Source organism: Osmerus mordax, chromosome 8, assembly GCF_038355195.1.
Source record: "Osmerus mordax isolate fOsmMor3 chromosome 8, fOsmMor3.pri, whole genome shotgun sequence".
NCBI classification, from domain to species: domain Eukaryota; kingdom Metazoa; phylum Chordata; class Actinopteri; order Osmeriformes; family Osmeridae; genus Osmerus; species Osmerus mordax.
Genome location: NC_090057.1, coordinates 1,014,837 through 1,041,631, shown reverse-complemented (window position 1 = coordinate 1,041,631; position 26,795 = coordinate 1,014,837). Strand labels below are relative to the sequence as shown.

Genomic DNA, 26,795 nt, shown 5'->3' with positions numbered 1-26,795 from the left:
TTAATGATCAAATGAAGAGGAAACAGTTCACATCCTCTAATCCACTTTATTCTTCCTCAGTGAAAATGAAACTTAATAAAATAAGAGAAAATGGAACAGAATTATGTTCTTTTTATACATTTAACTAAATATGCAGCTCTATGCTAGTGTGTAAGTAAATCAAAACAATATATGGTTAAATAAAATTTCTTTTAAGATACAGAAAGATACTCATTGTTTCCCCATTTCTCATAAGCACTCAAGAGAACAGGTCTCACATGATAAACTAGGTCTTAAACTACCAGCCACGTCATCTCTCCTCACCGCTGCTCTCTTCATCCTTCAATCTCCTCTCAGGATTGAGGTGGTTGGTGAGCCAGAAACAAAGAAGAAGAGAGAGTGACTGAGGATCAACTAAGCTGCGTGACTTGCAGGGAGGAAGAAGAGAGGCTGAAACAGAAATGATTGGAGCACAAACTCCCAAGAGAGATTTTGTACGTGGGTAAAGAAAGAGAAAAGAGAGGGCTGGGCTATTACAAGAAGACAGAAACCACTCATTCAAAGGGAAGGCAGAGATGGAAAAGGGCTCTGCTCCGGAGTTTCTGTGTGACCCGAGTCCATTTGTTCAGTGTCTGATCCAGCTGAACACGGGAGGGGTGCACCATCTTTCAGGGCTCGGCGGTCCGCAAGTTAAACAAAGCTGACGACAGTTCATAGAAACAAACATGGCCACACGAGAACTGAGTCAGAGGGGACATCCTTACTCTACACGTACGTACACATACACACGCGCGCACACACACACACACACACACACACACACTGAGGTTCAATCCAATGCCATGCAGGAGCCAAACCATTGGTTGATTGGGCAGGAGGGAGGAGGGTGAGGGATGGAGGCGGGGGGTGATAACCTGAAGAGAGGCCACAGGACAGGGTGATAACCTGAAGAGAGGCCACAGGACAGGGTGATAACCTGAAGAGAGGCCACAGGACAGGGTGATAACCTGAAGAGAGGCCACAGGACAGGGTGATAACCTGAAGAGAGGCCACAGGACAGGGTGATAACCTGAAGAGAGGCCACAGGACAGGGTGATAACCTGAAGAGAGGCCACAGGACAGGGTGATAACCTGAAGAGAGGCCACAGGACAGGGTTATGTTCCCCCATGACAGAGTACTGGAAACCTGCTGACGACTAAGGGCCCAGTAAATTCAGACGGGTCAGTTTAATCATGTTCTGGAGCGGTCTTCTCTTTCAACTAAATCATAAAGCAATGGAGGTGCAGAGGAGCCTTGGTTGAGATGCGGGGAAGGGGGGCAGTGTGATCAAACTGACCGATCGTTCTTTACAGGAAACCCCCCTGAAGACTGGCTGAGTTAAGGCTGTGTGAAGATGCCAGACTGAGTTAGGCCCCACAGCTTGCCACGGGGGCCCTGGGACCAAGATGGCGCAGTCCAGAGTACGGTCCAGCAGGTGTCCCATGTAGGGATCAAGACTTTACAGGACTGTGTTCAAGCTCACAACCAGAATTGGGGGGGCAGGTCCGAGCTAAAGCGACCATGCTATTTCCCTCCTCAACCCCCCACCCCCTCCCCTTGCCCCTCCCTCCCCACCCCACCCCCCACCCCCCCACCCTCTCTCTCTAAGTGCCTCCTCTCTGATTGGCTGGGCCGTGTGGGTGCTCAGGAGCACTCCTCCCCGATGCGCTGGCAGGAGCGGCCCACCTTGCGCTCCAGCTTCACCATCTTGAGGACAGCCTCCTCGCGCCCGCGGCCCAGGTGGTCGAACAGACAGTCGTGCTGCTCTGGGAGCCTGTGCAGCATGCAGAACACGTAGCCTGGGGGAGGAGGGAGGGAGAGAGAGAGAGAGAGAGACAGAGAGAGGGACGGAGCGGGAAAGAGACAGAGGGAGGGAGAGGGAAGAGATCAGGAGAGGGAAACAGACCGACATCATGGAAGGTGAGTATGTGAAAAGCTAAGCCCGTGGGTTAGGCTGTGACTGGAGGGTTCTGGCGGTTAGGGTTAGCCTGTGACTGGAGGGTTCTGGCGGTTAGGGTTAGCCTGTGACTGGAGGGTTCAGGTGGTTAGGGTTAGCCTGTGACTGGAGGGTTCTGGCGGTTAGGGTTAGCCTGTGACTGGAGGGTTCTGGCGGTTAGGGTTAGCCTGTGACTGGAGGGTTCTGGCGGTTAGGGTTAGCCTGTGACTGGAGGGTTCTGGCGGTTAGGGTTAGCCTGTGACTGGAGGGTTCTGGCAGTACTGACCACAGCGACATGAGCCCAGTTCCTGCTGCACCAGCTCTAGTTTGGTTTGGCAGCGAAAGCAGCGCCGGCGGTTCTTCTGCTTGGGCCCCCTGCAAGGCTCCTCGCTCCCCCCCGCCTCCTCGTCCGTCCGGGCCCGCTTCTCCGGTGACGCCTCGCTCTCAGACCCTGAAGCTGGACACAACCAATAACGTCACACCAAGCCCACGCAGGACGGCTGTTAGCTGGGTGCAGGAGGGGACGGCAGGGCTGTACCTGAGTCGTAAGGACGTTTGGTGGGAGTGCACAGCGTGCCCTGGGCCGTCTCTGTGCACGACACACCTGTGAGAGGAGAAAACAAAATGTTCTTCAGAGCAGGCGACAGCAATGACGTAACTGACAGGTGTGACCCCCTGGGGCCCAGGGTGTGACCCCCTGGGGCCCAGGGTGTGACCCCCTGGGGCCCAGGGTGTGACCCCCTGGGGCCCAGGGTGTGACCCCCTGGGGCCCGGGTGTGACCCCCTGGGGCCCGGGTGTGACCCCCTGGGGCCCGGGTGTGACCCCCTGGGGCCCAGGGTGTGACCCCCTGGGGCCCAGGTGTGACCCCCTGGGCCCAGGTGTGACCCCCTGGGGCCCAGGTGTGACCCCCTGGGGCCCAGGTGTGACCCCCTGGGGCCCAGGTGTGACACCCTGAAGCCCAGCCTGACAGTGATGGGAAAACCACCTCAGGATAGGCAGGCCTGTTAATAGAACACTGTGTCTGTTAAAAACAGACAGAGTTGTGAAACTTAAACAGCAGGTTCTGTCCTGATTACAGATCAGTATGCCTCTCCCTTTAACAATGCATAATTTACATTTCTTTGGTGATGAAAAAACAACAACACTAAAACGTATACAATTTATACTAAAATACAATACAGTATGGAATATGAAAGGAGATGGCGTGTGGACGTGTTGACAGATGGTCGGAGCGTCCGTCGTTCCTATGTAGGCCAGGCAGCGAGATGCCAGCACCAGAGCCACCGCACCAGCCCTCCGGCACGCATAGCAGCCGGCCGTCACCGTCACCGCGGCCGTGACGGCGGGCGTCACCGCGGCCGTCCAGCAGTGGGAAGCCTGCAGCCTGGCTGCTGCAAGCCATGCCTCACGGAGCCTGCATGTGAACAGGCTCTTTACCTCCACACTACACGACCAGCGACATACTTCAGCGCTCCAGAGACGTCTAGGTCCTAGTGCGAGTGACGCCAGCTATGGTAGCTTCTCAGTGGGGTTCAAACCAGTGGGTTTCTCCCAGATTACCAACTTACCCTCCTGTGTGCCAGAGAACACAGGGAGAGGATCATCACTTGGCGGTTGGTCGGAGCCACTGGGCTGAGACGATAGGGACTGGCTACTGATGCTGCTACTCTCGCTACTGAAGACGGCTGATTGGCTACTCCCAGAGGCCGGGGCGGGCTTAGGGGCACAGTCCTCATCTGGCTGCTTTTTCTGGATATCTGTAGAAGAAAGAAGAGGGGGAATGAGAAGGAAAGGAACAATCAAAATGTTGGTTGACACGGTAATGAGTGGCGCATGGCTCTGCATACAATGGCATGTCATCAGCACTGACAATCAAATGACATGCATGTGAGGGGCTAACGTCCACCAGACCCAGAGATGTGGACATGGAAGAGAGCGATAACCTCATATTCACCCTTCCCTTCTCTGTGTAACTCTCTGCAAGGTTCGGCAGAACTCGGACCAACAGTCAGGGCTTTTTCTTGAAGCGAGAACGGTTAAGCACGGCTGGTGAGCTCCTGTGTGCTGATCAGAGCGTAGCTGCTTCCTGTGACGCCAGACTGAGAACGGACCTCAGGTCTCTCCCCGCTTCTCTCCCTGGTTACCATGGACACCGCCAGAGTTCCAGCACACACTCTACCAGGCCTCCCAGGAGCCAGCCACAGAAACTTCAGACATTATCTCCATTTTAGATCCTCGATACCCCAGCAGCTTCCTGACGAGCAACGGTCCTGGCTTCATGCTTTCCTTGTCTGGAACTCAACTGGGCCCCTAAATCCTGCTCTGCGCCTGGCTGTGTTTTAGCCTACGGTGTTTGTGATTGGTGAGCTGTGAAGCAGCCACACGACGGCCATCTGTGGCCCTGAACTCTTCCCACCTGGTCTCAGGTACACAGACGGGCCTGAAACAGTCAGCCACTGTCCAGACATATAGAAGTGTGATGTACTGACTGCAAAGCCCACCAGAATACTCACCAGCAAAGCACTTGGAGCAGAGGTTCATAGTTTTACTTGACCTGGAAAGACAGAAAAGCAGGTTAAAAACAGACTGTCTAAATGGCTGCCTTCATTCAAATGGGTAGTAATGCTCCTGATACACAATTCCTTCGTCTGAGCTCATTTCTTCTCATTTGCCACAACATGACAGACAGGGCCAATCTGACTCCTGTTCAGCTCCACTCTGGAGCTTCCATCCTGACCCATTTCTGTTGCCAGACAGTCAGACCTAGGAGGTTTCCATGACTACATGGAGTGAGTGATAAACGGATGGTCGTGTGACAAATGACAGAAAGTCATATTAGGGAAGGAGGGAGGAGCCCTGAAGGCTGAAGTGACAGGGTAGGGGAAGTGTCAACTGTTAAACAGGAAATAGTATCAGGTAGCTATAAAGCATATATTTGGCAAAGAATGAGTAACCGGCAAACACTGCAGTCTTTTGATGTTATCTGTAACTGTGGAACAAGTTCACGAAGGAGGGAGGTGACCAAACGTGCAAGAGCCTATCCTACAAAGGAGTCATGGGACAACAGCACCACAGGCTTCTAACACATGACGCTACATTCACAACTTCAGCAGTCTAGTCGTCAATTATGGGAAAAATTAAGAATGAAAAAATAAACAAGATGAGTATGTGGACTGAAAAGTAAATCTCAGGTCAGGTTCCACAGGTCGTGTTATATTTCCTGTTTGGTCATTGATGAAACAGTAATACTCCCTGTCATACACGGTTCACAATATAATAAAAATATATATTTGCTCAGCATCTATGGTCTACATTTCCTCACACCTAACACACGTTTTCCTCCAACATTTCATAAACTCCATCCCTGTATGACATCATGTTTCAGAGGGATGTTCTCCTTCTGGACCTCTCCAACACCCTCTTTTAAAAAAACAAAAAAACAATGTCCTTTACTGGGACAGTTCAGTCAGCTGTGTCCTGTCAACATGGGACAGGCTGAAACTGCAGAGGGGGTTCAGCCATTGTGCCTGCAGGAGGGAATGTGACCAATGCAGGGTCACAAATGACCTGGGTTACATTTTAGACTCCCAACCCTGAACGCCTGTTGGGGTTTGTAACCGGGACACTTGTCACTCACATGAACACATGCAGATGATACCTGAGGCCAGAAACCCTGCACACCCTAAAAAAAAGGTTTTATTTTTATGTATATACCTTCAGCCATATTGATATCCTCTGCGTTAATTTTACCAGCAATGAAATGGCCCAAAATAGGAGTGCAGCATATTCATCCTAGATACCCATGAACTAGCACAATGATGATGTGGTGGGGGGCAGTCCAAATATTTACTCAAATTCCTGTTACAACACGGCAAGTCAACGCCACAAAAACAGTGTCAGTAATTAAAACGACTTACACAAAAATCAGTTTCTGGTTTCTATCTAAAAGGAGGCTTGCGAGGAGTTTTAAGTGACAAGCTTTTGACACAAAAAAAAGCAGGTGTTGTCTTTGGGCATGTGTAATAAACATGTCAACTGCATCACCTGACATTGACAGGTGTGAGGGGTCCTTAGATTGACTTGAGAGCAACCAGGGGGTAACACCCCAAAATCCTCTGTGTGTATGTGTGTGTGTGTGTCAGTCATAGTATGATATAATCCACCCCCACCACACGTCCTATTCTTTAAATAGTGTTCTAATTAAATTAAATTAAAAAATCTATTATTTTTTAGGCTACTCAACGAGTCGTAATACAGCTAAATGCTTACAAAGACTGAAAATAAAACTAGATAACTGTATTAAATCCGAAACATTCCACAACTAGACAATATCGAATGAAGGGAAAATGTTGCCAGTACTGTGAAGTATCAGCTGTAGCCTACTGATAGAGTAACCGATCCAACTAGACTTCAGGCTTTGGGAAACCTCGGGAAAATTTCTTATGTTATAATACATTTCATTGACAACAAATGTGAGCAGGTGTGACAGAAAATACTAGGGTGGTCACACAAGGAAAATACAATACGATAGAAATGAATAGGTTTCCAGATCTCAACTTCTCCCAACCCCCACCCGGCCTGCACAACAGAACAACAATGGGTTTATGCTAACATTTACTTCCTCACCCATTATATCGCTTAATACAACCAAGATTCTGGAAAATAAAATGCAACGTCTTACCCCCAAAATCCACATGGACACCGAGGTGGTAAACTTGGTGGTTTTCTACGTTCGCTACCAGTATCCCCCATGACTTAAAATTAGAAGTGTACGCGAGGCTGGGGATGAGACAAGGGCCTACTCGTTATGAGAATCTTCGGTAAACTAAAAGTTGAAAATATCCTCTTCTAGAAATAATCCCCAGTCGAACTGGACCGGGAGTTGGAATGGCTTTGCCGACACGAGCGGCCACAGAAAACCAAACGTTCCGAACTACTCCGTTTGGATTGATTGATCATCCAAGTGTCCTCACGGGACTCAAAGCAATCAGCTGGGTCTCGACTACGACTGAACAGCCAGGGAGGGGTGTCGAATCGCTTTGTCCAACCTGTAACCTAAAACAAACAAAAAACACATATGACTTCCATGTAACATCGATAAGCAAATGTTGCAAGCGCTGTATCAACACGCCTTTTCGAAATAATCCTTCTTACCATTCGCTCTTTTCCTCTCAACACAAGGTGCTACGTCCCTCTCTATGGGACCACCCAGTCTATGCCGTCCGATGGGGGCAAAGCCAAACTGTATACAAAGTAAGCAGGTCACGGCGTTTTAACTCATCATGGCCCTCAAAACCGTGTCATACTATAATGTAGGTTATCACACAGGCCAAGCCTACAGCTTCTGAATTGTTCCTTTTGTGAAACCTGTAAGTAGAAAATTAATTATTTAGTAGCACTATGATCTCATCTTAACAGCTACATCGAGCATACTGTACATTGTGTGCCTATGTACACCCAAAAACGTGTACATTTTATACCTTTAGATTTAAGATACTGTATATTCTTGATTTATTTATTCAAACGTTTTGAGAATGTTGCATATATAACACACAGGACAGCCACGTCCCACAACGTTGAATACAGAATCATTCAGATGTTTATTGCTGCTGGTATGGGATGGTATAAAATTCAGTTCAGAGGCTGACCAAACATTGATTATTAATCAACAAAGTTAAAGCAATTCATTTGGTCTTTAGTCTACTGATTTCTAGGGCATTTGAAGCCACACACGACACAATTTATCATTGGAGATCCGTAAATTACATTAGATCACAAACCATTGTTAGAAGTGAGACAATTACAAAACTTTGTTATATGCATTAAGAAAGGGACCCTGTTTGAAAACAGATATAACTGTAAGTTAATGGCAGTGATATAGAAAAATCAAATAAATAACCCCCTCAACAATGATGGTAATTACTATCACACACTACAGAAACACAACAAACAGAACGCACTTAAATCTATTCAAGGGAGACAAATAAAATACAAAGATGGGGAATCTTTTTTTTTTTTTTTACCTAATCTAGCCTAAGTCCAGCCTTGGATCCGTGTCATGCTAACAGCTGGGAGTCCAAACATCACACAGCTTGTTGCCAGTTGACGGCACACCGAAGGAAGTTCATGGATTTGCCAACAGGAATCAGATTAAGTGCAACCAAAAACGAAGCAAAGAAAATGACTGGTAAAATATATAATGTATTAATAAACAGAGAAATATTAACTGTTATGATAAATCAGAACAAATTAACACCAAATCATGGTCAACAATAGACTTGAACAATTAGTCCAATACAGCACAAACAGAAATATGACCAGCACTCTTTAAGGTCAGATAAACCCAGAAAATGTCAAAGTAATAATATACCGTATGTGTTAAAACAGCAATAACAGGGAGCACTCAGCCAAACTGGGCCACTAGATTGTATGTACATATTCCTACAGTAAATACAGAGACTTAAAGTGCCAAATATCAGCTGCTCTTAGTAAAGAGTCTTCAAATATATGTTCTCAGCTCCAGTGCATAATCTGGTTCACACTTCTCTCCAATCCAATAACAGTGCGAATTACTTCATTACCTTTTGAAGCAAAACATTCAAGTGCTTTGCCACATTTAGTCAATACAGGTTGGGTTAAGCCTTTGACCAACACACTCAAGGTGTGACTTCCTCGGCAACACTTTGATTCTAACAAGTGCCAATAAATTACTTAATATCATAGGTTTCACAAAAAGTATAAACAAAGAGTTGAACTATTTGTAAATGCTAATCGTTACAGTTACAGTTTATTTACAGACTCAGGAAAAAAGATTAGGTAGCATTATTGCCAACATCACTATTGTGATACTAGTTACTTTTTGGACAGTTAGACTTCCTGGCTGTAATAGTACCAGGCCAGTACAGGCACTGAGAAGTGCCTAGTAGTGCTCTTGCACTGGCCTCAAATGTGAGCAAGTATCTTCACAGTAAAGTATGAATTCATTGTATTCTATAAACATCTTTCTCTTCATTCTGTGTCAAATCAGACAGGACTGGAGCCCCCTGGAGTCTAAAAACTGCCGCAATCAATGTACATTTCTTGTTAACATTTTTCGAGATAGCTATCGACTTGTGTTATTATCAAAATATTTGCCTTTAGCAGCATGTTCTGGCTGGTAAAAGCCTGTGCAAAAATGACGTCTTGCATTTTCCTCCAAGAGAATAGTGAGGATTTGTCCTAGTGCTGTGGCTGTGAGGAGGAGGAGGAGGGAGAGGAGGGGGAGGAGGAGGAGGCCTGGGAGGGGAGCAGGCTGTGGGAGCGTGAGGGCCGGGGAGGTCGAGGCTGCGTGGAGCCGGACTCTGGAGCCTCCTGTCCTGGACTTCCCTCTTTAACATCCGTGTCCAACTGGGCTGGACACTCAAAGTGGACACAGTGAAATACCTGCAAAGCAAGCAAGAGGTAGTAAATAAAAAGAGAGTGGAACATGCTAGGGTGAGAGGACCTCATGAAAGAGAGTGGAACATGCTAGGGTGAGAGGACCTCATGAAAGAGAGTGGAACATGCTAGGGTGAGAGGACCTCGTGAAAGAGAGTGGAACATGCTAGGGTGAGAGGACCTCGTGAAAGAGAGTGGAACATGCTAGGGTGAGAGGACCTCATGAAAGAGAGTGGAACATGCTAGGGTGAGAGGACCTCATGAAAGAGAGTGGAACATGCTAGGGTGAGAGGACCTCATGAAAGAGAGTGGAACATGCTAGGGTGAGAGGACCTCATGAAAGAGAGTGGAACATGCTAGGGTGAGAGGACCTCAGGAGGGGTGGATGTGCAGCCTAACCTCGTTGGCTGTGTTATGAGTTCCCACAATGCGGATAAAGGAGGCAGGCTGCTGGTCGAACTTGAGAGTCTGCCAAGATCTGACAGAAAGACATCATGGTGTAAAGTGACAATCAATGGAGAAGGGTTGGTGGAATGCTATTTTAATTCATTCATTCGTTTATTTATTTTTTACATCCGAACAGCATGAGTTTGTAAGTCACAGAGTGACAGAATGACAGTGTGTGTCAGAGCCAGATATATTGTCAAAAGACAAGACTCACCGACATGCCACCTTGGTGCGATCCACCACCTTTGTCCACTGCTGCTGGTTGGTGGAAACCTCGATGTAGTAACTATAGGAACGCTCATCACAGTCCCACAGTAGCAGCCTACCCAGAGAGATGTAGAGCACATCTTACTGAATTATGTGTACTGTTGTATGTGCAGACACAGTGTACATGCATCCGCTTGACCACAGACAGACAGACACACACACACACACACACACACCTCAAAGAGCCTACAGTGTAGGGCTGGGCCAGCTGGATGACTACAGCCCCAGAGCCCAGCTGGTGGCAGGTGTAACCTGAGTCCCAGTCATAGTTGCGTGTGTCTCCGTTGAGCAGGGCATTTCTGCTGCGGCTCACGCCCTCCACCACGCTAGAGCAGGCTGCAATGGTGGCCACGTTCTCACTGGGCACTACAAGCAGGAGGGGGGGGGGGATGAGATGCAGGAAAGCAGGAAAGAATATCATTGGTTGGTACGGGTACAAAGGGATGTAGATGATTAGAAGGAATGGTTATCATTTAAAGAGATGAGAATAGAGACTATGACTTGGTGTGGGCAAATGATCTTTGTTAGAAATAACATTTGGATAACAGTTGGCTATTCATGGCTTACCTAGAAGACCCTTTTCAAGGGTAAAGGGACGGTTGGTGAACATGCATTCAAAAGCCACTAGATGGAAGACCTTGTTGACAGTGTTGTGGGTCCCCACGATGCGCACATACCTGGGATACAAAGAGACACTGCTCTGAAACTGTAACACTAACCCCCAGCCTGCCCCCTTACCAGCCACGGCCCCCCAGCCTGTCCCCTAACCAGCCACGGCCCCCCAGCCTGCCCCCTTACCAGCCACGGCCCCCCAGCCTGCCCCCTAACCAGCCACGGCCCCCCAGCCTGCCCCCTAACCAGCCACGGCCCCCCAGCCTGCCCCCTAACCAGCCACGGCCCCCCAGCCTGCCCCCTAACCAGCCACGGCCCCCCAGCCTGCCCCCTAACCAGCTACGGCCCCCAGCCTGCTCCTGCCAGACCAAGGAGGTTTGGGTGTTCATGTTTACCTGCACACACGAGGAGTAAAGAAGAGGTTCTGCCAAGAGCGACACAGGTACTTGGAGTGATCCACCACGCGCACCCAGTCCAGCTCGTCCATAGACACTTCAATGTAGTAGGAGTACGACCTGCACACAAAGAGAAACAGAATAAGAACGTAAGGTGAAAATCTCATACAGAGATGTTTAACATAAATCACTGTGTACACCGGTTTAGTAAACACTAACTCTGATAAAGATATTGATCAAATGTGTTCCGTAATCTGGGGAAAAAAAACCCTATTAAAAAGTACATCCCAGACAACACATTGAAATGAGCGTGTGTTAGGGGGAGGAGCCTCACCTGCTGTCTCGGTCCCACAGCAGGATGCGGATGTGGTTGATGATGGAGGGCTGCCCTAGCTTCACCTGGATCCCAGCTCGGCCGTCCTCCTCGATGGGGTGCCTGGAGAAGCCGTGGTCCAGGTCGTAGTTCTGGGTGTCCCCGTCCAGCAGGGCAGACTTCAGTTCCCCCTTCACTACTTGGGCACCGTACTTCATGGTGGCAATGTTCTCCTCCGGGGCTGGGAGACAAGCAACAGCACATGACGGAATCAGGAAACAACAAGCAGTCTGGTTCTGTTGAAGATCACAGACCGCCCACAGGTGAGCTGACTGTGTGGATAACACCCAGCGGAACTCACTGAGCATGCCGCGGTAGTTGAGGTCCATGTCCCGGCTCTCTGAGCGGATCTTGATGGCGTCCAGAATGTCGTCGGGGCTGAGCAGGCCGGAGGGGCGCACCACGTTCAGCATCTCCGTCAGGCTCATGAGAGGCAGCCGCACGGCTGACATCACTTCCTGGGTGGCGGCCCCCTCTCCGTTGTGGCGACACCAGCGACACAGCGCCTGGAAGATCTCCTTCTCACTGGCGGCAAAAGAGTCCCTCCGCACCACGGTCAAAACAGCTGTCTACTCAAGGACAACAACAACAAGAAATTCAAGGGGATAAATATTAAACGTTGTGGCGTTTATGGAACTACATGTTTTTATGGTGCAGCTTTTAGTCCAGGGCGGGGTTTAATAGAAGACATACCGTAGGTGTGTCTCGGTTCATGTTTATGCCATTTCTAAAGTCTTATCTCCCTGGTTACCTTGGAGAGCGTGAGGAAGGCATCTGACGCCAGGACTTCGGGGGCGTGCCGGTCTATATACCCACAGCAGGCAGCACTGAGCGTGCTCAGAGAGTACAGACTGGCCACATCAAAGACCAGGCACACGTTGTGCGTGTGCAGGATGGTGCGCAGGAACTCGGAGGTGGAGTCCTCTAGTGGCTGGAGGCCGTAGCGGTGCGCCAGGCCCAGGAAGTCCAGCAGTACGTCCTCGCGGGCGGAGCTGAGGCTGGCTCGGCCTGTGTACAGGTAGTGCAGCAGCATGGAGAAGGCCTCAGCCCGGGTCTCCTCCAGACACACCTCTGCCAGCGCCTGGGACTCCTTCATCCCACCATACAGAAGAGCCCTGGAGGTCAAGCATAGCAGTCTGTCATCGTCTCATACTTAACTGGATTACCTTGTGCTTTGTAATTAACAAGCTGATGGGGGGGGGGGGGGGGGGGGCAAGCTGGGGCTAGTTGTACTGTTCGAGGGGCCAGTTACATTAAAAAGTATAATTTGCCATTTATTTTCCTTCACTGCATTGCAGGCATTAACAGGAAAAAGACCATGTTTATAATTATTCAGACTTTACATATAGGGGGGCAACAACAGGTCCAAGCTTGTTGTCACAGAGGCACTGCCCCCCCCCCCCTTCCCCTCTACAACCGCCCCTGTAGTCTAGAAACCAAAGTCAGATGCACAACAAAACGAGAACCCTCTGAATAATCCCAGAGCAAGCTACCAACCTGAAGTAGTGGCAGCGCGCGGCCAGGATCACGCGGTGGGCTGGGAACCGTTTCTCTTCCACAATGAACGTGACATCACTGTATTCTTCACCTGGCACCAGCGCCCCAAGCTGCTCTGACAGCAGGTGGATGTGATCGATCTCCGAAACGGAGGCCAGTGGACGCAACGGGTGACTATTACTCATTATAATAGTATTCCACAATCACATCTGCAACAAGGGCGTTATTTTGTCATGGTTAATGTTAGTAAATGTGTGGTATGAATAGATATTCAGATACTATCTGATATGGACGTTTTAAAACTAGAAAAGGTAACCCAAGGTTTTACTTTATTTTACTAGTGCCAGTAGCCTATTATCTTGCGATATGTCTTAAGTAGGAGCTTTCAACAATGGAGTCATACCTCTAATCCATCATCCAATCATTATGGCGTTTTATATGTCACAATGGGAGGGCTGGTAAAGAGTAATGTAGCCTAATTGGAATGTAGAAAGTGCAACCGTCCCCGCTGTCGCTACACTAGCTTACATGTCAGCTATAGTACAGGACGCTACAGTTGCGATTGCGTTAATTAAAAGTGGTTAGCTAGCCTCATTTATCTAGCTACATAACTAGCTAACGCCTAGCTACATACTGACAGTCCAGGAAACTGGAAAACACGTCCTGGAAGACCAGTTAGTCAGTCTAGCTAGCGTGCCTACAGTAGCTCTAATTAATGGGCTGTTCCGAGTACACAATGTTAATATTACATAGTTAGCTTGACAAGCTAGACACGTAAACCGTTCTGATCACGACACAAGCGTTACAGTGTAGTTATTGTAGCGCTTGGCTCTAGCTACAGTACGTCCTGACTGAGACAACATTTCGTTATAGCAACTTCATCTACAGTCAGTAGCCTAGGCTACCGAGCACCAGAACCAACAATTCCATCAATCCATGCTCTGCTACCTGTCCCATATAGTAATATATACTTAAGCTGGTAATAGCAAAACACATCTTTTTATTGAAATTCAGTTATTTCTGATTTGGACTCAGCTGTTTGTCTGACGAACGAAACTCACTAGCTACACAATGTTGTTAGCACTACTAGCTAACCGAAACCGCAGTTTGGGTTTCAGGCGCGTGACGTACCAGGCAACTCAATCGACGAGTCCTCCTTCTTCGTTCGACTTACTTTTGTCTATAGACAATGTTTATTTCCAAAATATTTAGTCCAAATGTATTATATATATTTCACAGGTTCGTTGTTATACTAAATAAGATGTCAAATTCAGCATCTGCACCTCCACCACCACAACAACACGAAAAGGTCATAACCCGGATGTGATTCAGGACAGTTTCATTCACAGAAAAAAGGTGCCCTCTGCAGACTGAAAACTGAAACCAGTCAAACACAAACGGACATAAAAATAAATGTGTTTATTTGGCCTACAAAATAAATGTAAACAGTTCAAAACCAAATGTGTTTGCATTTATGGCAGTTCTAATACGTCAAAATTCTGTACAGTGGTGCTTGTAAAATTTCCCTGTGACCTAAAATGTATCATTTTGCAGTACTTTCATAGGCCTGCATATCAGAATCATAGATGCAATTAAGTCAAATCCCACAAAATGTAAGGTTTATGAAGTTAATGGGACCATGTTGTTTGGACTTAAAATCTCAATCCAGTATCCGTCAGGGTCCTGTATGAAAGCCAGTCCCTTCATTTTACCTGTATGGGAAGGAACATGGCACTGGTATCAACTAAAGAAGACATCCCAACTGTGATTTATTGTGTTAAGTTTGTGAGAAACATACCCTGATCTGGTTTCTTGACAAATGTTACTCCTTGTTCTTCAAATATTTTACAGGCTGCATAGACATCAGGTACAGCAATACCGATGTGACCTGCATATACATTTATTATCGTAGGAAGAGGGATGGGACAAAGAATGATCGAATATTGATATCTTCAGTATGTACAGAATAACATTTGATAATCCTGTGCATTTCCTCACCAAAGCCCCGAGGTTCGGAATTTCCGTTGTGGTATGAAATGCTGTCATCCAACTCCGAGCCCCAGTTGCTTATAGATGATGCAAAGGAAAAATTTTAATGTATTGACTCTGAAAGCTAATAAACCATGAAAGATAGGAAACTACTGAGTCTTAGGCATGAAACTACATTTACATTTAGTCATTTAGCAGACACTCTTATCCAGAGCGACTTACAGTAAGTACAGGGACATTCCCCCCGAGGCAAGTAGGGTGAAGTGCCTTGCCCAAGGACACAACGTCATTTGGCACGAACCAACAACCTTCTGATTAATAGCCCGATTCCCTAACCGCTCAGCCGTCTGACTCCCTACTACTGAGTCTTAGACAGTAAACTACTGAGTCTTAAACAGGAAACTACTGAGTCTTAGACAGGAAACTACTGAGTCTTAGACAGTAAACTACTGAGTCTTAGACAGTAAACTACTGAGTCTTAGACAGTAAACTACTGAGTCTTAGACAGGAAACTACTGAGTCTTAGACAGGAAACTACTGAGTCTTAGACAGGAAACTACTGAGTCTTAGACAGGAAAAAGCACCTACTGTGTGAGCTCAAGAGTGGCTCTGCGAGAAAATGTCCACGCTGTCCTCTCTTTCACATTCACTGGGATGTCTGTCTTCTCCTCGTACCCCAGGGAGTAGAGAGTAAACGACATGGGTGTGAAGTCTATTTTCTGAAGCAAACTGGAGGGACCACCAATTACAATCAGGACATTGTTGCATTTTGGGGAAATATAGGACACAAAGGTTAATGCAGGCTTTGGGGTACTTCCATAGACAAGCTACTGACACTCACGTCATGCCCATGATGCGGGTGTAAAAGTCTATGGATTTCGCAGGGTCTTTCACCCTGAGATTAGTTTGCTGCATCATGAAGTCCTAAGAGAAACAAGAGAGAGAGAGAGAGAGAGAGAGAGAGGAGTGGGGGCAAGTTGTTACTTGCCAAAACATGGTCTTATAGTCTTTTAACTGCATTCCCAGAAAAACACAACTACATAGCTAAAGTCAAGGCCATTTACATATTGTAATTAAAAAAAGAATACAAAACATTCATACGAGTGGCTGTTTTACCGTGGTAACAAATTCTGTATCGCCCTTTCCCAGGGAGGGTTGGGTTAAACAGGTTTGGTTACCTATATATCACCCATATACCACGAAAAAAAAAAATATATTCGCATTCATATTTAACAAACCTTGGTGATGGGGTCCCCTTCCTTGCACGCTGATACAACGGCCTCATCGGTCAATGTTTTACATGACATTTTAAGGTGGGAGACAGTTGGCGTGTGAAAGCAGTTAGAAACTACAGACTAAGTAGCACCGCCCAGGTAAGCTATGTGCCAAAGGTAGGTACGTTCGACATCGACTGCGGCTGCATGAAGTCGAATACACCTATCATGTCGAAACAGTTGACATTTGACAGCATGACACGGGTGTAAAGTAGGAGGAGTTACAAGTCTCAGAAATATTCAGGATGATCGTACGATTAATGTAAGCCAAACCGTCGAAAATAATAAAATCAGTTTTTAGGAGTTAATGAAAAAGAATGGAGACATTATTATTCAAAACTATTCTCAAATGCATGAACCCTAATGATGGGGGAAACAAAGTTTTCCAAAGCAAAAAGCCATTTGGAAAAATTGGGTTGAACAAGTCTCGCTTTTTTTCAAGTGTTTGATACAAGTATGAATTTAATTAAAAATGTACTCTTCTTTTTCCCTTTTTGTTTATTGAACAGTGAGAAAGGTACATTAAAAAACACAAATGGCCTGATACAATAACAGAAATGTAGGACAGCCAACATACGCAAGGCAAGTTTATTTATATAGCACAATTCATACACCGTGGTAATTCAATGTGCTTCACATAAATACACAACAATGTGCTTCACATACATAAATACACAATGGCAATACAATGTGTAAAAAATACATTAAAAATAAATAAATAAAGCAAAAGGTGATCATCAAAACATGATTATAACAACAGTAAATTATAGGAAATAAAAGCATGAGAACATTAAGGCATAACAAATAAATAAAATTAAAAAACAGTAAAAGATAGGAAATAAAAGCCTAACAAATAATAATAAAAATCACTATACTACAGTAAGCAATAATGGTTCAAAGGAACTGTTCATAGCCAGTTAGCAGAAGGCATCTGAGAAAAGTTTAGTCTTTAGTCTAGATTTAAAACTGAAAATAGTTGGAGCGTTTTTAATGTTTTCTGGAAGTTGGTTCCAGAGGTGAACCGCATAGTGGCTGAGTGCTGCTTCACCCTGTTCAGTTTGAATAGTGGGTTTTACCAATAGAAATGTATACTGCGATCTGAGAGATCTGAGTGGTACGTACTGCTGAAACATGTCAGATAGATACTTTGGCCATATCCCATTCAGTGACTTGAAAACAAGCAGCAGTGCTTTAAAGTCAATCCTGTAAATTACTGGGAGCCAGTGCAGGTATTTCTAGTATAGGGGTTATGTGGTCAGTTCTTTTTGTTTTTGTAACCACTCTGGCTGCTGCATTTTGTATCATTTGAAGTTGTTTAAGTTTTTTTTTTGGAAAGGCCTGCCCATTGCAGTAATCAACCCTAATGTAGATAAAGGCATGAATTTGTTTTCCCAAGTCATCTTTTGACGTAAAACCCCTAAGTTTGGCAATGTTTTTGAGATGGTAGAACGCAGATTTAGTAATTGCTTTCATGTGGCTGTTAAAATTTTGATTACTGTCTAAAAGGACACCAAGATTTCTGACAGTATCCTTTGCTTTAAGTCCTTTTTTGTTAAGAAGGGTGGCAATCTTACATGTTTCCTCCTTTTTACCAAAAATTATTACTTAAGTTTTGTCTTTGTTTAGCTGGAGAAAGTTCTGAGACATCCAGTGGTTAATTTGCTCAATACAATCACAAAACATAGAGTGAGGAATGATGTGGTCCGGGTTCTTGGGAATACACGACCCGACCTATAATTATAGACTTATATACAGTAGACACAACGAGCCTTCCCTTTAAAGATGGCTTCCCCATTCTTTTTTCTTATTGCTTGAAAAAGCACAAAGTATAGAGATAATCACACTGGGGTACAAAGAACAGTATACAAATGGCGTCCCCATTAATTTCTATGAAAAGTGCTCAGTGGCGTAGTGAGACAAGTGAGAGCGCGAAATGGACTGCGCCATCTTTCCAGTTCCGGCTCGTCCGGTCTTGCGCAGAACAATGGCTCGCCTTGCTCCTTTATTTTATTTGTATTTTTTATTAACAGAAAAATTATTACATATCTTCGTATAAACATATTACAAAGATATAACAACAATCGTACACTAGGGGGTGCTTGATGTATAATAAAATTAAAATATTGAACAGTTTACAGGTCTTCAATGTCTTCACCGCTTTTTGCTTCATTGAGAATCTTATTGAAACAAAATAATGTTCAAGTTCTTTCTTGAAAGAAATAAAACAGGGATTTTTCACATGAAAACTTACATTTGTGAATGTAGAACTTTTCCATTGGTATAATAAAATGTATTAAATATACCTGATTACGATTGTCTCTACAGTCCTCTAAAAGACCGAATACCAAGTACTTCCACAACAACAGAGATTGGTCATCAATATTTACTGTAATAAAATCAAAAACATTCTGCCAAAATGGTTTCACAAACGGGCAGTGCCAAAACAAATGAACCACAGTTTCAGGGTGACTGTCACAAAAGGTACAACTATAATCAATATCAATTTTAAATTTAAGAAAATGTTTCACTGGGTAAATCCTGTGTATAATTTTATATACGTCTTTAACTTTGTTCGTAACTAAATATTGATTCTTTAACTTTGTTCGTAACTAAATATTGATGAGGTATATGCCAAACCTTTTTCCAAATAATATTGTCTGTTAAACGATTCCAATATGAATAAATATAAGGCAGATACAAAGTCCATTTGAAATAACTCTCTTATGGATTTATTACGCGAGTTAAAAGAGAAACAAATATTACCTACATAAGAGTTGACTATAGTAGGTGGGAACCAGTGTTGAATGTCTATTTTTATCCCCTGTCTAAACAGCATACACACTTTCGGAGATATTACACCAAAAGCTGTAGCATAGTCCCCTGGTGTTACAGGAATCTTATAATGTGCCAGAAACTCTTCATAAGCGTAAAGTAAACCATCATCATTAAATAACTGCTCTACCAATACCATGCCATTATCAAACCAATGTTTCAGAAAAAAAGATTTGCATTTATATATTATGTCCTAATTGTTCCATATATAATACTTGAGGTGAAAAGTAATGTTAGTAAATCATATACCACGACAAAAAGGATTGGCAATGAAATTCAGACAGTTTCAGTGGTATTTTTCCAATACTATAATTACAACTGAGAAAAAAATTGTATATAGACCCACGTATTACGAAAATGAAACGCTGTACATGATGAGCCATGAAACGAAGCAGTTATCTGACAAGATATTTCTGACCCAAGGTTGTTTTCCTTGAGGCTTTAGATTGGTTCAAGATGCAAATGTATGGGCATCTGTGAAGCCCTCTTTGACTTAAAAGGGCTACACAAATCAACATGTTTGATTTGATGTGAACGTTGTAATTTTCAACGTCTGCATCCAGCACAGGTCCAACACAATTAAAGGTTATGAAAGGTGTTATAAAGACTTCAGGAGGAGTTTGTTTGTCTGTGTTTGATGGTGCAAATCACTCCACTCTTAGGCCTCAGTGTGCCTGTGTCGGCGATGTCAAAGGACTGTCCAGGCAGCAGGCTGAAGTCAAACCTCTGGAGCAGTTTGGCCATCACAACCTTGGCCTCCATCTACACGCACAAACACACATTCACTTTAACCCTTGTGTTATCTTCGGGTCATTCTGACCCATCAGTCATTGTGACCCACCGTTGTTATGTGACAACTTTACCGCATACAAAAACAAAGTGAAGCATTTTCTTTTAACCGTTGGGCTGTCTCAGACCCCCTACATCGCGAAGGTTAAAAGAAAATGCTTTTTATTTGTTTTTGTATTGGGTAAAATTATCGCAACACAACGATGGTTCGTTGTGAACCTTTGGGTCATGTGACCCGAAGGCAGCACAAGGTTAAGAGATCAAGAGACCGTGTGTGTGTGTGTGTGAGAGAGAGAGAGGGAAACAGAGAGAGAGAGAGGGAGAGAGAGAGAGGTGTGTGTGTCCACACCTGTGCAAAGTTTTGTCCCAGGCAAGATCGTGGTCCTAGGGCAAAAGGATAGTAGCAGTAGTAGGGCCTAGGAGAAAAATTAAACATCAAAACATTGTTACTTCCTTGTTAGCGGCATTGCAGTCACCTCACATGCTGGATATGGAATGTTCCAGATGGGCCACCTACTTGGCAGCATCAGGGTGAAACCTATCGGGGTCAAAAGTCAGTGGGTCCTTAAACAATGTATCCAGTCTTCCAGCTACATAGGAACTGAACTGCAACAAGGAAAGACATGTTCACATCAGCCACAAGGGGATCAATTTGGCTGAGATTTAAGTAAAAGTTGTAAGTTTATTTAACATATATAATAAGTGCAGGTACGTTGGAATTATTTGATCCTTTCCTAGTTGTATTATAAATGTTGGCATGCATGTCTGCTTATGACAAGGTAAATACAGTAAAATTACCCCAAGATTTCCAGTTTATTCCCATATATTCCCGTGGAAATTTTTCAACTTTGAATATTCCCGGAATTTTGAAACCATACTTACAAAGCAGGCGACTCCTCCTGGTATCCGGACACCGCTGATGACCGTGTCGTCCGCCAGCCAGCGAGACGTACCTGGAGCCGTGGGGTACAACCTCAGGGTCTCCTTCAACACCTGAGAGATCACCACACAAACAAGTAGAGTCACTAGAAAACCAAACTGATTTGAACAGATTGAACCTGAATTGAACTGTTTGCACAACAAGAACTTTGTCCCCTTTTAAAGGCGTTTGATAATCGTACCTGTGAAAGGTAACCCATTTTCCCCAGATCATCGTAGCTGATCTCCTGGTTCATCCCAAGAACCTCATCCACCTCTCTCGTCACCCTGGAGAACATAAACATGTATAATGAATATAAGATGAATACAATTAGGATATATAGAAATGTACAGATGTTTGTAGATTTAGGGGATGTACACATGTAGTCCATATGCAGTGTCACATGTTCAGTCTATCTGCGGTGTTTTGCTCACTTTGCTAATATATCTGGTAGTCGTGCCAGTTCCATAATAGCAAAAGCAAGTTGATTTGCTGTTGTTTCTTGTCCTATAAAGAGGAAAAAGACATACATGCAGCACCAGTACAACTTACAAATTATAATTCAGAAACTAAAACATCAGTCTATAAACTGTGTAGAAGGGTTTCCTATAAAGTCTCCCACCTGCGATGAAAAACGTCACAAAGTTGTCCAACATCTGTTCCTCATCCTGTTTATCCATGAGTTCCTCTAAAGTGATCAATATCAATATATCACAATAAATCCTTTGCACATAAACACACATTTTCAAATCTTTTTGGGAGAAAATGGTATTGTTAGTTTCATGTCAACTGGTTTGTGGAACCTTTGTTGGCTGTTTTGATGATCTGAGTGAGGATGTCTTTAGGAACATCTTCTCCTCTCTGGATCGCCTCCCTCCTCTCGTTAATCCACTCAGCACCTGTGTTCCTCAGCAGCAGAGCTGCCTCCTTCACTTCACGGATGAACTTCTGGTTCTTCGGCATGTACTGGAAAAGTTGGAAGTGTAACCGAGGTGAATTGGTTAAACTCAGTCCTCAGTATAGTGACAAGCAGTGTGACCACTAGTACACCTGTTACATAGGCACTTGTTAGTGTTTAGCATGATGATCTGCATAAAAGCTTCAGATTAATACAAATTTAAACGTTTTTGGGGAAAGAAGTTTAGAAAGGTTGAAAAACTTAATTAGGCTACATGTCAGTCTTTGATTATAAACACGAGCATCTGTACTTTTACTCAAGTGAAGGATGAGTACTTTTGGCAACTCTGCCTGTTAGAAGTTAGCATGATAATCTGAATCATGGTTGGATCTCAGGGTCAGTTAGTTTTACCTGGAAGGTGTGATCCCTCAAATAATACACCATCCCTTTCAGACACAACAGTATGGCGTTAGGGAAAGGGGAGTCCTTCTGCTTCAGCAAGTCTAGATCCACTCCAAATGCCACCTGCAATTGACAACATAAGTTATGGGGTTAATTGTGATTGGTCGAATGCGCTGGGCTGAAAGCCCTTGACTGGCTAACAGTAGTACCGTACAAATCTTGAATTCATTCCTTTTGATGTTTGTTCCATTATAATTCTTAAGTGACAAGAATGTTGAACCCAGCTCAATTCTACGTTGAATCTAAGATCAATAAAGGAAGGACACATCAGTTGATGACTTTTATCTGATAGTGACCTGCCCTAACTCAACCTAACCTTAGCGATGACATCCAGAGTGACACAGTTGACCAGTTGGTGCATGTTGGCATCTGTGTTGCTGTCTGCCAGCTCTCCAAGTTTGTCCATCAGTCGCTCTGCCCTCTCGTTGAACTGACCCATGAGGCCCCTCAGGTACCTGACAGAGACAAGGAGCGAATATGTCATAGGCTTGAAATGTACACATGAGGACCTCCATTTTTGTAGTTTTTTTCTGTGTCAGCTGGAGGTGAAGCTTACAAGCTGCTGAAAGCAGGGTCCATGATACGGCGTTGCTTGTACCACTGTTCATGACTCTGGGCCGTGACTAAGCCGTTTCCTAGGAACCTGGATGGGAGTAAAGAGAGGAAACAAAAGATGACAAAGAATTTGATTTTTTGTCCTCAGAGTAATTGAGAGGTGTAGGTGTGTTTTCAAATGTGAGTGGGACAGACTTTTTCTATTTATAACTGAGGATGTGGTCATTAAATATAATATATATTATAGAATAATATGTTTAAAGGAAATCAAAACAACCATGACAACCCCAACCACCAGTGTTCATAATGTATAATAAATAACTGGCTCAGTAGAAAGATTACATATTACATGTCAAACAGTGCAGCTTTATTTAGGAGGCTCTCACCTTTGTCCAAACAAGCTAAATAGACGTTTGTAGACCATATCATCTTTGGGGTACTTAGAAGACATCAGGATATCCTGTGAAGACAATACAAATTGTGTGTTTAAATTACAGTAGAATACAGTGGACATAAGAAGAAAAAATTGGTGGGCCGACTGGTTTTATCAGTTTTTTTCAGCCACGGTTCTTGCAGGAGAACGTTTGCTCTACTTATTACACAACAAGAATGTGAAGTTCTCTGGGCACGCCTATATTTTACTTTTGTGGCTTCTGGGCAAGATACGCAAAGGAAAACAGCATGCAGGCCATATATCCGGTACACAGGTCCATATTCTTCAGCCCTGTTGGAAACAGCATTGTCAGTTAGCTCGGGGCTAACACATAGAGATCAAGAGAGTAGCGTATGCGGTAATCTTAGGAGAAACTTAAAGAAGATCACAGCACCATGTGACCACGCATCTCACCATTGGAGAAACAAATCGTGTACAACTCGATCCTCACGCATCACCTTCAGGAAATGGGATGTGTGTCCAAATAGAAAACTGGAGGAAAAAATACAAAGTTGTTGTGCTGAACCTGTGTGCGACAATACACCTCTACGAATAATAACATCCATGGTATCAACCCCTCCAGGAAATTTGCCTCCTGACATTTTCAAAGCAGTATGATATTATCCACTGCCTATTAGGCCTACACACTGCATGGCAATTTCATTTTCCGACCGCCATCTTGGGATCATGTGACCGGATATCAGCGCTACAGTAGGGAAAATCCAGAACCATAGAAAAAAAGATAAGATGATACTACCCTGGCCTGTACCTGTGGCGTTCCGTCTCTTCACAGTTCAGCTAGCTATCTCTCAGAACGACCAACAGAATGACCAACTGAACTAGGGGGGTCAGATGGCTGAGCGGTTAGGGAATCTGACTATTTATCAGAAGGTTTCCGGTTCAATTCCCGTCCGTGAAAAAATGACGTTGTGTCCTTGGGCACTTCGCCCTACTTGCCTCGGGGGGATGTCCCTTTTCTTGAAGGTGGAGAGACAGTCAGTGTCTCTGATGGAGGTGGGGAGTTGATTCCACCACTGGGGGGCCAGACAGGAGAAGAGCTTGTGTTGGGACCGGGCGGTCTTGAGCGGTGGGACCACCAGACGGTTGTCTGAAGAAGACCGTAGGTGACGGGTGGGGGTGTAAGGCTGCAGGAGAGACTTGATGTAGACGGGTGCAGTCCCGTTCACTGCTCGGAAGGTCAGTACCAGGGTCTTGAATCTGATACGGGCCATGATAGGTAGCCAGTGGAGAGAGATGAGGAGCGGGGTAACATGGGAGCGTCTGGGTAGATTGTAGACCAGGCGGGCCGCTGCGTTCTGAATCCTCTGAAGAGGGCGGGTTGCACATGCTGGGAGACCAGCGAGCAGCGAGTTGCAATAGTCCAACTTCCGGATGTTGTAGAGGGTGAATCTACACGACCGGGAGACTGCAGTACTTGGTTGTGTCTTGCCAAAGGCAAGTAGGTTTAAAAAATGTGGCTTAATTTCATGTCTTGACATGATGAGTTTGTGTGTGGACAGGTCAAACTTTGTGGTTGAGTCATTATAACAGAATTAAAGATTGAATAGCCTTGCAGTCATAACAAATGGCGTAATGCCAAAAAACTATAATGCTGTTGGTCATAGTTTAATTGCAGGCAACTGTAGCACATAACCTAAGAATTAATTGAAAAAAATTATAGTCTCAGGTTAAATAGAAACGTCTGAGATTAGATAAAAACGTCTGAGATTAGATATTTTACTTAGTCATTGAGGCCAAAATTCAGGACTCACCTCGTTCGTGGCGGCCCAGGTATATGATCGTACTTCCAGTGTATGTATTTAATATACAAACAGTAACCGGTAAATGCGACACAGCATAAAACAAAGATTAATGCAAGAACGTAAAAGGAGCAACCTGCAATCGAACTGAAGAATGCCATGTTCTCGATAGTGAACTATATCGCTCTTCGTCGAAAATAATTATTGGATTGATGTGTTTCGGGTCAACTTGTCTGTAATCTTCTCCAGATCGCAATGCAACTTCCAGGATGTAGTCTGTAGGCTAGGTCAGAGAAACCAACAACAAGAAAGCATTTTTCTGCGCATGCCACAGTTGCTCGTTAAGTGGTCAGAGTACAATCATTGGGTAGGGATTGTTCTTCGGTAGGCTACCGCAAGGATTTCTGTGTCGTACTGAAAAGTTTGTTTCGAGATGTTGCCTACACATCTTTAATCTGCGTTTGCATCCAGTTTTACACATGCCACTCATTTTGATCGATTTTTTTTTCCAGGTTCTAAACTTTTTTTAGACCTTTCAATTTATGTTTCGAATCATGGAATGATATTCGTCCCATAATCTTCTAGTAACATAATAGGAAGTTTGTTGCCTACAGACCATGTAGAGACGGAAATGACATGCCGTCGTTAGGACGGCATATCAAACAGAAGTGTTTCCCCTACCATTATATTAAGGGGGCGCCCCGCCCCCCAACGGCACCCCCCGTCCACCCTGGAAGGTAAAGTTAATAATAATAATTATAAAAAATATATATATATATTTTATATATATATAGCGCCAGATCACAAAATAAGTCATTTAAGGTTACCTTTTCTATAACACAGGTCTATAGCTTGCTCTTTTATTAAACAAACTAAATGGCCTTATGTTATGTTATTTATCTTATTTACACGACGGCATGTCATTTCTGTCTCTACATGGTCAGGTGACGACCCCCCCCCCCCCCTCCCCTCTCCCCACATTATATACATGTTCTCCAGGGTGACGAGAGAGGTGGATGAGGTTCTTGGGATGAACCAGGAGATCAGCTACGATGATCTGGGGAAAATGGGTTACCTTTCACAGGTACGATTATTAAACGCCTGGTAAGAAGAAGGGGACAAAGTTCCTGTTGTGCAAACAGTTCAATTCAGGTTCAATCAGTTCAAATCAGTTTGTTTTCTAGTGAGACCTCTGCTGGTCATTGTGAGTTAACTCCAGAGATGCTCAGAAGCTATCTTGATAACTTCTGATATCTTCATCGTTATTCTGTCAATTCTTAGTTGGTGGTTTTGTAAGGGGTGTGGGCTTGTTTTTAACTGTCGGTGTAACAGCTTTTTTAATAATAGGGAGTCAGATGGCTGAGCGGTTAGGGAGTTGGGCTATTAATCAGAAGGTTGTTGGGTCGATTCCTGGCCGTGCAAAATGACTTGTATCCTTGGGCAGGGCACTTCACCCTACTTGCCTCGGGGAGAATGTCCCTGTACTTACTGTAAGTCGCTCTGGATAAGAGCGTCTGCTAAATGACTAAATGTAAATGTAAATAACGGAAAATGCACCTGCTAAATATAATGTTCTTAATAACAACTGTATGCGTGTGTAATTTTATAGTAATATATAAGTAATATTCGGTCAGTTTCTAAACCGATTTCTATCTGTTTTTTGTGTGTGGTGATCTCTCAGGTGTTGAAGGAGACCCTGAGGTTGTACCCCACGGCTCCTTCCACGTCTCGCTGGCTGGCGGACGACACGGTCATCAGCGGTGTCCGGATACCAGGAGGAGTCTCCTGCTTTGTAAGCTACATCCACATCTACATAACACTGCAGCCATATCTAGACAAGGCTGGCTTGAATCATGTCCACTAAACAGACAGGCCTAGGTTATACTTGGTTGTTGTTCTTAGTAGTAATTTATTGTTAGTT

The 26,795-nt window shown here is 44.6% G+C and overlaps 4 protein-coding genes across 7 annotated transcripts; all 4 read right to left on the bottom strand.

Moving 5' to 3' along the window:
- Positions 1-30: 30 nt before the first annotated feature.
- On the bottom strand, positions 31-7,178 carry LOC136947464 (AN1-type zinc finger protein 3-like). 2 transcript variants are annotated; one of them, XM_067241555.1, is made up of 8 exons: positions 7,111-7,178; positions 6,638-7,011; positions 4,470-4,510; positions 3,525-3,713; positions 2,494-2,559; positions 2,242-2,412; positions 1,111-1,818; positions 31-893 (listed from the first exon to the last, which is right to left on the bottom strand). In XM_067241555.1, the coding sequence occupies exons 2-7, from the start codon at positions 6,706-6,708 to the stop codon at positions 1,664-1,666; spliced, it is 693 nt and encodes a 230-aa protein (XP_067097656.1). In that variant the 5' UTR covers positions 6,709-7,011; positions 7,111-7,178; the 3' UTR covers positions 31-893; positions 1,111-1,663. The 2 variants fall into 2 exon arrangements, with proteins under 2 accessions (XP_067097656.1, XP_067097657.1); XM_067241556.1 differs by having other exon boundaries at positions 2,242-2,406.
- Positions 7,179-7,537: 359 nt separating this feature from the next.
- On the bottom strand, positions 7,538-14,280 carry LOC136947239 (BTB/POZ domain-containing protein 9-like). Its single transcript, XM_067241176.1, has 11 exons — positions 14,095-14,280; positions 12,964-13,172; positions 12,218-12,581; positions 11,768-12,035; positions 11,428-11,647; positions 11,094-11,213; positions 10,654-10,763; positions 10,263-10,452; positions 10,034-10,141; positions 9,772-9,850; positions 7,538-9,378 (listed from the first exon to the last, which is right to left on the bottom strand). The coding sequence occupies exons 2-11, from the start codon at positions 13,146-13,148 to the stop codon at positions 9,175-9,177; spliced, it is 1,848 nt and encodes a 615-aa protein (XP_067097277.1). The 5' UTR covers positions 13,149-13,172; positions 14,095-14,280; the 3' UTR covers positions 7,538-9,174.
- An 83-nt stretch (positions 14,281-14,363) lies between these two features.
- Positions 14,364-16,368, bottom strand: LOC136947241 (lactoylglutathione lyase-like). The gene is made up of 6 exons (XM_067241181.1): positions 16,191-16,368; positions 15,794-15,876; positions 15,541-15,681; positions 14,962-15,029; positions 14,762-14,851; positions 14,364-14,675 (listed from the first exon to the last, which is right to left on the bottom strand). Exons 1-6 carry the CDS (start codon positions 16,257-16,259, stop codon positions 14,584-14,586), a joined length of 543 nt encoding a protein of 180 aa, XP_067097282.1. The 5' UTR covers positions 16,260-16,368; the 3' UTR covers positions 14,364-14,583.
- Positions 16,369-18,075: 1,707 nt separating this feature from the next.
- Positions 18,076-25,128, bottom strand: LOC136947240 (cholesterol 24-hydroxylase-like). Of its 3 annotated transcripts, XM_067241178.1 has the most exons (15): positions 24,887-25,128; positions 23,529-23,606; positions 23,324-23,405; positions 23,068-23,141; positions 22,683-22,769; positions 22,443-22,581; positions 22,076-22,189; positions 21,570-21,732; positions 21,389-21,454; positions 21,201-21,273; positions 20,969-21,053; positions 20,730-20,840; positions 20,365-20,453; positions 20,197-20,263; positions 18,076-19,820 (listed from the first exon to the last, which is right to left on the bottom strand). In XM_067241178.1, the coding sequence occupies exons 1-15, from the start codon at positions 25,033-25,035 to the stop codon at positions 19,668-19,670; spliced, it is 1,530 nt and encodes a 509-aa protein (XP_067097279.1). In that variant the 5' UTR covers positions 25,036-25,128; the 3' UTR covers positions 18,076-19,667. The 3 variants fall into 3 exon arrangements, with proteins under 3 accessions (XP_067097279.1, XP_067097280.1, XP_067097281.1); XM_067241179.1 differs by lacking the exon at positions 20,365-20,453; XM_067241180.1 differs by lacking the exon at positions 24,887-25,128 and having other exon boundaries at positions 23,324-23,397; positions 23,529-23,547.
- Between the last annotated feature and the right edge of the window lie 1,667 nt (positions 25,129-26,795).